The 12,205-nt window shown below is 33.3% G+C and overlaps 1 protein-coding gene across 1 annotated transcript in view; it reads right to left on the reverse strand.

The window, feature by feature from the left end:
* Positions 1–264: 264 nt before the first annotated feature.
* The window catches only part of LOC112462175, a 26,192-nt gene continuing 14,251 nt past the window's right edge, over positions 265–12,205 (reverse strand). The window contains exons 2-3 of the mRNA XM_025027803.1: positions 3,916–5,107; positions 265–598 (exon numbers count right to left, since the gene is read on the reverse strand). Of these exons, the coding sequence (XP_024883571.1) occupies positions 581–598; positions 3,916–5,070 (1,173 nt within the window). The 5' untranslated portion in view covers positions 5,071–5,107 and the 3' untranslated portion in view covers positions 265–580. The remainder of the gene's footprint in view (positions 599–3,915; positions 5,108–12,205) is intronic.

A 12,205-nucleotide genomic window follows, 5' to 3' on the forward strand; every position in this document is an offset into this window, starting at 1 on the left:
ATAAAATATAAAGCAAATGTATAGTAATAAAAAATAGTACACGGAAAAAACGATATGGTTGCCACAGCCAGAAAATAGAAACATTTGGCGCAGTCATATCTGTGGTTGTCACACCCGCATTGATGGATCACTATACACCTATATATGATTGGGACAACCATAGAGAATTGATACCAGCGCTGGCGCATGGCGCGGTGGTGCGGCAATTATAATATAGTAAAGACATCACATCAATTTGGGTGTGACAACCATCAAATATGGCTGCGCCAAATGTTATTATTTATTTAGCTATGGCAAACCATATCATTTTTCCGTGTACGAACCGAATTTCTTAACACATATCCCAAAAAGTCTTTTAATATTCTAAGGTTAAACAAATTTTTTCTCAAACCTATTTGCATTAGATTTTTTTAAACAAAAAGATTTTTGAAATATAATTCTTATATTTTTAATAATATAAAAACAAAAACAAATGATATAGAACTAAATATGACGGAAGAAATAGAAAAAAACTTGTCAATCTTGAAGCATCGCTGCAAAAAATTTTAGCTCAGATTGCTCTATGAGTGGCTACACGCAATTAGTATCTCTCTGTAGTCTGCAACAAAAAAAAATTATTTTTCTAATTTAATTAATTCCATAATAATCATATTTTATTCTTAAAAGAAGTTTATAAACATGATATATGTTAGAATTTCTACTAAATTTTATTACAATAAATAGAAATGACGCAAATAAATAATTTATATAAAAAATATTTATTTGTAAAAAATGTATATCAACGTTAAAAATTAAAATTTTAATTATAATATTAATATTAATTACTCAATTAGTAAAAATATAATATTGTGTGATCTTAACTATATAGCGTTTTATATTAAACACGATAAAATTATTTTTATTACAATATTATATAATCTCTAAGTTATAATTAATGAGACTGAAACTAGAACGCTATAGTTTTATAGTTTTATAAATAATAAAACCAAAGTAATGTAGGTGATAAATTTAAGTTGTACATACAATATAACTACATAAAAATGATAAAAATGTGGAATTTTAAAACAAACAAATTAAAAAAAAAAAACATATTTTAAAAGTCTCGAGTGTATTTATCTTCTGTAATTCTTATGTCGAATTGAACTCAACACAATACATCACGGTATAGTCTGTTGCATAATTCTTCAAGCATTCAAATCTGGTGTACGCGATTACAATCGGTGTACTATATTTTTGGGATCTTCATAGATTCCTCCGAATAATAAAAGTTTTTTATATGTGACTTCCTATTAGACGAAATTGGGGATGAAATAATTGATTTTTGCTCAATTGCAAGAAATAATTTTAACTGCTTAATAATCTTAAAAGTTTACTGAATATTTTTTAAATTGTTTCTATCTTAACATCTTTAGCCTTATTATTATTTTAGTTTATTTTCTATTTTATATTTCAATTATAATCGCGAAGCAACCTGAATGTTTATATGATTGCATTGTTGCGAAACCATAACTATCAAAAGAAATAAATTTTGATGTCTATATACGTACATATAAATATACAGAATGTAACAAACCGTCCGTATCAGGCATTTTTTAAAAAATGCGCTTTTTCTTGGAAAATGTTCTATACAAAAGTTGTTTTAAGGGAGACAAATAATGGTAAAATCAATTTTCGAAAAAATCAATTTTTTAAGGTCACATAAAGGTCATCGCCACTTTTTTAAATGGAATTGTATGATTTTTTTACATAATATGATTCTTCTAATTATTCTACGTATAAAAGTATTAAGGTAGAGTTACCAAAAAATTAATAGTTTACGAGATATTTTATACTTTATTCTGACATTACATTTGGACATAAAATATAAAATATCTCGTAACTTTTGTATGGAACATTTTCCAAGAAAGTGCGCATTAAAAAAAAAAACGCTTGATACGGGCTATCTACTGTTACATCCTGTATATTAATTGGCCTATCTGTATCTCCTATTACAGTATAATATAACGTGTATATTTTAATTTATTCCCCTATGATGTTTCGTGGTAATAATATTTTAGTGGAAAGAATTGTTATTATAATGACAGTAATTATACTATCAATTCAAAAGTGTGACACTTTATTACAAGAGTAGACTTCACGATACAACCGATACACGTTGTGCCGTACTGTAATTTATACACCGTGCTTATACCACCGTTCGCCATATTTTATGTAGAAAAAAAGATACCATATAACGGTGATAATCCGATATTTGCATGTAACAAATTGTACATAACCTAGACATAATACATAAAATACAGTTGCTATATAACATGATATATTTAAGTTGTGTTGCTGTTATACTGTTATAATCACGGTAAACAATAAAACAATATAACAATTTTAAAACAGAATTATATTGCAGTTATAAAAAAATATAAACAACCTCAACGTCAAGGGGATCCTATATAGTGGCAGTAATTACCGACATTTAGTTAAAAGCAAACCACTTTTAATTGGCTTTACGGAATTGCAAAATGTTTGTTCAGAATTAAAGTACGCACAAAAATGTAGGAGGCTAGTGTCGGTTTTACATCAAGAACAAAAAAAAAAAAAAATTAAAAATTTGGGCACATAGAGCTGTCACTGACGACAATATTTGCTTATACAAAAATACTGCAGTTCATATATACAAAATGAAATACTAGCCTCTAGGGAAAACATTGAAGAACAAAATATCGTTCAATTACAACTACGATAGAAGTCTAGAAAAAAAGTGTCATGCTTTTAATTTTTATACGTGCAAAAGCACATGCAGGTTGATAGTGTAAGCAGTATTGCGTGTAGCGAGAGATGGTGCAGCGATCGAACAAGGACAGATTACTATAGTTATACAAGGACAGATATAGAGAAAACAGGATTAAAAATGTTGACATTATCGACATCGAGAGGAAGTTCGGCCTTCGCTATAGGATTCCCTTAAAAATGTATAATATTTGTTATATTACGTGTTACTCTTATATTACTCAGCAGTTATATTCTGTATATTTGCTGGGAAACTTTTTTCTATTTCCGTTAATTTTCACAGTTTTCGAAATGTTTGCCTGGAGCAATTAAAATAGGATATCCTGTATACAGGGTGCCCAGAATTCGGGGATACGGAGTGATTGTCTGTGCCAAAGAAACAATTTTTTAAATAAGAGCAATTTGAAGCTAACGAATGAGCGCGCTCTAAGTTACGCATGACTCAGGAGCGGCACGCGCACGGCGTGCATGGCGCGTGAGCGTATACGCTGTTCTTTACTATTTCGCTAAAGATTTAATCAGAACTATGCACGATATCTAAAGCTGGATCTACAATAGAAAGGTACAGGCAACAGGAACAGGGAATAACACAGGCAATAAATTTTCAACTTATCAGAAGCCATGTACACTGCTGTAACATTGATACACGGCTTCCGATCGGCCTAAAAAGGGCCGATTAAATATTTTAAAGCATTTGATCAAAATTCAGACCTTCCATTTGCACATATTTGCTCTGCGGATAAGATTTTATTAAGTACATTGGTACCATTTTCGGTATAATGATTGGATCAAAATTATTCATGTATTATCTAATCTACTTATTTTACTTTCAGTTGTTGTTTTAGTGATATCAATTAGAAAATGTTCTTATATTATATGAGTGCTCACGCGCCACGCACGCCGTGCGCGTGCCATCCCTGAATCTGTGTAATTTAGAACGCTCATTCGTTAGCTTCAAATTGATCTTATTTAAAAAGTAGTGTTTAGACGCAATTTTGCCAGAGGAAAAAGTTATTTCTTTTGGCACAGACAATCACGTTCTGCACTCCGTATCTGCGAATTTTGGGACAACTGTATATTCCAAAGAACAACTTCCAATGAGTGCTTTACATCTCATCCTAATATACTTACATTTTTTAATTTTTTATGTCCGCCGAAGTTCCGAATAGACTCCAATAGCATATCCCTAGGATCTAATTGGACCGATATTGTTTTGGGTCCCACGTTGGCGTTCTTCAGCATCACCCCTGTTATCACCGGCATTGTTTGAGGTTTAGAAAACTGTACATTCTTGTTAAAGCTATCAACCATCGATAGTCCGTTGTGACTCATTTGATTATTATTTATCTTAGAATCAGCAGTAGTGTGTATCTTGAATCCTTTTACAACCGGCATCGGTGGATTAATTTTTATAGCATTGTTGATGTTACACCTGAGGGACATTTCACTTTGTAATCCAAGATTCTGGCTCGTCTCATTTACGCCTATGACAGATGTGAATTTTTTTAGCCGTGGGTTTGGTTGTATGCCTTGCGTCTCGGGCTGATTTTTAAATGAGAAGTTGTTTTGGTTGGTTACCTTTGTAAACCAGGCATAACCGTTTTCTTTAACGTTCGAGTTTGTGATTCTATCTATCTCGCTATGCTGCACATTGCGATAATCCTCTGAAGATTTATTAATATTTGAGCGTTTAGGTTTCTGCTTAAAATTTCCATACTGGCCGAATGTCTTTGTTAATTCTTTGAAATTCATCGATGTAGTGTCGACTTCGTTCTCATCTTCGCTTTTTAGTATTTCTTTCGTTTTAACAGAAGTTTTCTTCAGCTCGACCCCCATCACGACGGGTCTATCTTTGTTTTTCGTCAAACTGGATGCCGTGTTAACTCGATTTGATAATTTGAAATTCGACGCTGTCATATGTGCCATTAATTTTTTTGCGATTAATTCATCGGGATTTTCATTTGTCAAAGAATCAATGTTGAATTTGTGCTTAGTGACGTTATTCTTACCAGTGCTGCTATAGGTATAGTTCGTAATATCTTTTTCATTTTTTATGCTATTAATATTAACAATGGTTTTACTGTCATTAGTCGTATTGCTTCTTCCCAACGTGTAATCAGTGTCCGTTTTGATTTGGACGTTGACACTGGGTCTTTCCGACCAACTGCCCAGACTGATCGCAGGTGGACCGGTATAAACGTAACGTTTTGTGCTTTCCTCTTTTACCGATGGCTCGCATTCCGAACTTAAAGATCCTCGAGATTCGTGTGGCGCAACTGCATTCATTCTGAGCAAATATTCATTAGATTCGGCCTCATATCTGCTAAAAAATTATTTCATTGTTACAAAACATGCAAAATAAAAATATGTAACTATACCTATGTATATATTTATTTGTATAATATATTAAAATTGTGGAGAGCTAAATAATCATAAAGTAAAATTGATACATTTAAAATAAAATACTAATTTTGCAAGAAAATTAATTTAAAAAAAATTAGAATACCCGGGTCGATAGATTTTTTATTCCATTAACATTATCTTGCTATCACCATTTTGTGACTTATTGTTAGAAAAAAAATTTTCACGATTTTTAATCATTTTTTAAATTAAACATGTTGAAAAAATAACGAAAGAACTTGATGACATTTGAGATGTTTTAACTCTCTGTCCTTCAGAAGGTTTTAGCCGTCGCTCGTTGTTTATTAAAAAGTTATGAACAAATATAACTGAGAAATATAACAGTTTGTATCAGTACTATAGAGGAAGTAATTTGCTAATATGTGTGTACAGATAGTACACATGAAGGCGGGGGTGGATGGAGATATATGGACCTCGGTTCGCGTGGAAAGTTGAAAAACTCGAATCATACGATGACCATAGACCTTGTTTTATCCTGTAAGCAGGGGTGGAGTGGACCTCGCTTTGCGTGGATGGTTCTCTGGACAGCATTTTGTATTTTGGTATTTTCCATGAAAAGCGAGATTCATCCCACCCTATGCACCCCACACCTGCTTATAAGGCGAAACGAGGTCTATCATTGTACAGTTGAGGTTTTCAACTTTTCACGCAAACCAACGCCACCCCCACCCACCCCTGCCTGTGAGGGAGGGGCTACCGTATGTGTACTATATTATATCAGCAAATTACTTCCTTTAGCATTGACACAAACTTGTATATTTATCAAACTTTTTTTGTTCATAACTTTTAAATAAGCAATGACCGACGATTAAGTTATAAGGAAAAGTTACTTATAGAGTCATGCTTTTGACAACATATGTCAAGGTCAATATTATTGGAGGTGCCCCCTCTTATCTTCATTTTTACTCTTTTCTATGCCAACTATTCTCTGCGACTTTCCTTCGTTCATACATATATTATTTCCACATAATATTAGTCGTTTATGCCTTTCAATATTCAAAATAACTACTATATTTTTGAAACTTCTTTTGTTAATAATTAAATTTTGAATAAAGAACGAGCGACGGCTAAAACCTTCCGAAGATTCAGAAGGGTGACTCCTATAATATATGTGAAGGAAAAGGTCATTGAGGGGAGGTTCGTAAGAGTAAGTATTTTGCATTAATTTGCAATTATTTTGCAATTTTTCAAAATTAAATTAAATTTATTTTTTGGGAATTTTGATCTGCCATATTGAATCAGCGATTTTTTGTATTTTTATTTTATATTCAAAATCAGCGACTCAATGACTGCGTTCGAAAACCACGCTCTTAGTGCAAGAACGTCGTTCTATCTTTATTACTTCTATCTTTATTACTTACAGAAAGTTGAACAAGGACAGAGTACGCTTAGAGAGCTAAGAACGTAGTTCTCGAATGCAGTCAATAAAACCTTGAATATCAAATTTAATGTAAATCTAACAACTTTTTGCGATTTTGGTTTTCATTATCTTGTATTTTAAAAATTTGTAAATTTTGACTTTGAATTCGAAATCAGTGATCCCAAAAACCGCTCTATAGTTTTAATATATCAAGTATAGATGAAATTTTGGTAATTATGCATATTAATACCCCACCTGCCAATGACCTTGACCTTGACATATGTTGTCAAGGTCACCCTCCTGAGTGACCTTCAGAAGTTTTTAGTCGGCGGTCGTTATTCGTTAAAAAGTTATTAACAAAAAAAGTTTGAAAAATATAGCAGTTATTTTGAGTATTGGATGGCATAAACGACTAATATTACGTTTTTTTTTTAAAGCATGCAGAGAATACTTTATTTCGCGAGAAAGTCGCTGCTTTACCAAAACACAACATTTAAAGCAGTAAATTGTTGATAAATTAAAGTCTTTTTTTTAAGCAGAGAATACTTTATTTCGCAAGAAAGTCGCTGCTTTATTACCAAAACCCAACATTTAAAGCAGTAAATTGTTGATAAATTGAAATCTTTTTGTTAAAACAGAGAATACTTTTAAGGATGTATCACTGGTACAATCTTAGACAAAAGTGCATGAAATTTGAAATACTTGAATATCTACGCCTAACGCATAGTAAATCTAGATGGAAGATACTCAAATGATAGTAGTCTTATTTTTACTACTCCTTACAAAGGTATTTTTTACTTTACAAATGTTTTTTCCAGTATTATTTGCGATTTTTGTAATTTATGAGCCTAAACTTTTGGCAGTAAAAATGCCCTGATTTCAACTTTATAACGTCAAATTATTAATCAAATTAATAATTAATAATTAATTATTAATTAATAATTAATTATCATTAATTATTAATTTATTTCTTTAAAACGGTGTAGTGAAGACAATTGAAACTTGACAGATAGTTTCATCTATTCGTATGCTAGGTGTACAAAAAAATTCAAAATATTGGTAGCGCTCCTTCAACATTTTTTTAGCTGTTTTATCTGTCAGAATCGTCTCTTCCCATAAAAATACGTGTAAAATCAGTGAAAATTAAAATCGTTATATCTCAGCAACCGTTTAGTGGATTCGTTTCTATTTTTTTTGTAGCACATCAGGAAGACTAAAAGAACATTCTCACAAATTTTTATCCACTTGGTAGCGCTTTGAAAATAGGTGCAATACATCCTTAAGTCAAAGATAGGTTTCGTTATTTAAATCACGAGGTAATACTTTGATTTTGATCACTATATTAAATATGTATATTTATTAAATATTTTTCATAAATTCGTAAGAATTTGGGCGAAATCGACGTAGTCGATGCGAGGAGCAATACCTCGATTTGGCATTGTGGAAACACATTATATTCACTACTTGGCGGATTTGTAAAAAAAAAAAAAAACACTTTTAACGAAAGAATTGATGCTTTTTTTCGTATTATGAGTAGAATGTATCTGCTGTAAAATTAATACACATAATAAACACTAATTAATTACGAGCACTGTCTAATTCATTATGTATATATATAAACAAGCTTGTAAAGCGCGCCACGAACCCATGTGACAACTCGTCTCGCGTGGAAAGTATATGCGTGAACTATTTCGACACATATATTAGTCATTTATGCCTTCCAATACTCACATATATTCAATATACAATTTATCAACAATTTACTGCTTTAAATGTTGTGTTTTGGTAAAGCAGCGACTTTCTCGGAAATAAAGTATTCTCTGTTTTAACAAAAAGACTTCAATTTATCAACAATTTACTACTTTAATGTTGTTTTGGTAAAGCAGCGACTTTTTCGCGAAATAAAATATTCTCTGTTTTAACAAAAAGACTTCAATTTATCAACAATTTACTGCTTTAAATGTTGTGTTTTGGTAAAGCAGTGACTTTCTCGCGAAATAAAGTATTCTCTGCTTTAACAAAAAACATAATATTAGTCGTTTATGTCTTCTAATACTCAAAGTAGCTGCTATATTTTCCAAACTTTTTTTGTTAATAACTTTTTAACGAATAACGACCGCCGGCTAAAAACTTCTGAAAATCACTCAGGAGGATGACCTTGACAACATATGTCAAGGTCAAGGTCATTGGCAGATGGGGTATTAATATGCATAATTACCGAAATTTTTACCATAGTATAGTATAATATTATATATATATAGAACAAAAATTGTACAGACTTTCAGCCGCCATATTGAATCACTTGTTGTAAATTTTGAAATTTTTATTAGACATAGATTTGGAATGAGCGATTATACTTATAGATATGACATTTTAAAGACATCAGAGTAGAAAAAATATATTTTTTTTTTTACAGAAAAGTGTATTTTTCTTCCGCCAATAATTGATTAACGAGAAAGACTTTATTTTATAATCGACTACAATTGACTATCATTGTCGTGACAATTCGACCATTGGTTTTGGTCGGATTAATTGTCAATTGACCGTTGACCTAAAAAAAAGTATTTCCATCTTATTGTTAGTATTATTTAGTCAACTTAATATATGTTATTGCAAAAAATATTACCATATGTCTCAGTGGACAAATAGGTTCGACGTCCTACACGGAATGAGGGAGGTTCCAGGTTTGAACCCTGGCTGAAGTAATATTTTTCGTAATTAGCGTGGTATCCGAATATTTGGTTTTTACAAGAAAATTCAATATAAAATCAATGTTCCCCACATTTCTGGGATGTAAGACTGTTTTGACGTAGAACAAGAGTATTAAGTTCCGGCTTATTGTACAACAAAAGAGAGAGAGAAGCTATTGACGCTTTTGCAATGCGTTTCAGACAAGGCTCCGCACATTGCAAATACGACGAGTTCCTCGCTAGGTTGATTGAACAATTTCTCCATGGGCTTTTAATACGTGAAATATGTGACAAGATCGTTGCATAAAAGCCATCTATTTTCACAGAAACATACGAAATTGCGCACACACTTGAAGTCACGCGCAACGTCAGCAATGAGGTTAAATTTGCCGGAGCAGGGACCACATCCGAAGCCGTGCATAAACTGGGATACGCACCCTCACAATTCAAGCGACAAAAGAAGGGCACACATCAAAAACCACAATCACACGAGCGTAACGAGCAAAGAAATCCGCGTTTTCAGCGACAAGGTGACAAACGGAATTCCGAGAAAAAGGAACGTACTGCGCAAGCTGCGGTGGATCACACGCTCGTGACAAGTGTAAGTTTTGTGATGCTGTGTATCATAACAATAAAAAAGGGCACATTGCCAAAATTTGTAGGTCAACGAAGTAAATTCTAGTCTTTGCGGAAACAACGGATCAGGTTGCAACTGACACTCAATCGGCGTCGCGGGTCGACATTATGCAACGTCTGGAAAAACTCAGTGAAATTAACAGTGATACTGCGTCTAAACGGATGCCGACATTAAAAATTGATAATCGAGATTTAAACATGGAATTAGATACAGGCGCGCCTTGCGGTATTGTGAGTAGAAAAACTAATTATTTTCAATTAAATCTAATTGCCTTATTCAAAACAGATAGACGTTTTGCTAGTTACACAGGGCACCACATCAGCTGCATCGGACGCCTACCCGTGGAAGTTACGATGGGTGCGACTTTACGGAAACTAGATCTTTATGTCATTGACGGTAATTTTGATTCTCTATTTGGCAGGGAATGAATCTTCCAATTTGCTCAAAATCAAATTCAACGAGCTTTTTGACACGTCAGATTTCATTCACACGATAATCACGACAACACCTGACCTCCGTGAAGAGCAACAAACTCGTTTAGATCAGTTCTTAAAGAATTATAAAGATTTATTTAGTAGGGGAGACCGGGGCTAAGCCAACACTATTTTTTCAAAGGCAATTTTTAATATTTAATTAAAATTTTTAGGCAAATTCAATGATATATATTTAAAGAGTGTTTCTTCAGGTACAAAATTGATTCAGGAAGTTTTGCTGTACGTCGCTTTGTTTTGCCGCCAGGAAAGGAAAAGTGACGCGAAGACAAATTTTCGAATTGAAAAATGACGGGGCAAACTCGACACCTCGCCGGGGCAAACTCAACACTTTGTTTGATCGACACAATTTGATCTGGAACTTATTCTTTTATTGTTTAAAAATAAAAATACATTGTTTATCAAATAAAAAGACATTGTGTATTAGAAACAAAAAATCGGAATAAAGTAAACAATTATTTAAAATAATGAGAAAAAAAAATTAAACTTTTAATTATCTTTTTCTGAACTGTCTGAAAATAGTTATTTGTGTAACAAGTGCGGGAAGTTGAGAATTGGACACGAGTGCGGAGTGGACGCACGAGCCGAAGGCGAGTGCGATCACCCGCACGAGTGTCCAATTCTCATCCCGCACGTGTTACACACCCTATTTTATATTACAAAGTGCGTGGAAAGTGGCCCATTATTGCGCGCGCGTCATCTGTGCGACGGATGGCCGATTCCATACACGAGTCAAAACAGTGCGGTAATGTAAACATTACCGCACTGTTTTGACTCGTGTATGGAATTGGCTATTTGTCACACAGATGGCGCGCGCGTAATGGGCCACTTTCCACGCACGTGTGATATAAACAATTTATACACGTAAACTCGCGATCAGATGTGCGCACACATTCGTCATGAGCCATACGGTTGCATAAGATGCATTGTTTGTTATTAGAAGCTAATGAAATGTTTTCCGAACACACGCAACAGATGTTCCTTAAATCGTCATCGGAATCGGACGAAACAGTGACCTTTTTTGCGATAATGTCATTTTAGGTTAGTGTCATCTTTGCCCCGATGGCGTCGTGTTGACTTAGCCCCGAACGTCGTTTTTTACTTTTGTTACTCCAAAAATATATAAATTTTGAAAATATGCAAAAATTATTATTGGATTCGTATAAAGCATCGAATTTCCCATCAAAATCACTTACCGGTAGATTCGCAAGAGTAAAGCTCGATGAAAGAGTAGACATTTTCGAGAGATCAGAAAAATTACTTTTCACTATCAAAAACACTTATGTCGCGTTAAAAATTACATTATAACTCAGAATGTTACCAAATTCCGTTGATAATACTGGCACATAAAGACGCATTTACAGTAGCAAAGACAAGTTTCTACGATAGATTTAAATTGGCAAAAAGCCTAGTGTCAAGTTCGCCCCGCTGTCGGCTTAGCCCCGGTCTCCCCTACGGTACTAGGCAAACTGTCGGGACCACCAGTTTCTGTCCACTTCAAACCAGGAGCGACACCCGTTTTGCCCGAGCACGTAAAGCACCGTTGGCATTACGTGATGCATACGCCAAGGAAATCGACGCTAAAATAGCATCAGAATTCGGTTTTAACATTTTTTTTTTTATTAAGCGGTATCCATAATTAATGTAGAGAATCTAAGCCGATTTTTAATACTTTTTGAATTTAAAAAAAAACCTAATTTTGAGAAAGTTATAACTTGCCAAAGTTTCTTTGATGACGGCAACTTCAAAAGGTATGACGTCATTTTTTATATATAGTATGACGTCACAGTACACTTTCGTGTACTATATTTTCTTCAATTTT

The sequence above is a fragment of the Temnothorax curvispinosus genome, unplaced genomic scaffold (genome assembly GCF_003070985.1).
Source record: "Temnothorax curvispinosus isolate PA1 unplaced genomic scaffold, ASM307098v1 QBEX01012019.1, whole genome shotgun sequence".
Classification (NCBI taxonomy): Eukaryota; Metazoa; Arthropoda; class Insecta; order Hymenoptera; family Formicidae; genus Temnothorax; species Temnothorax curvispinosus.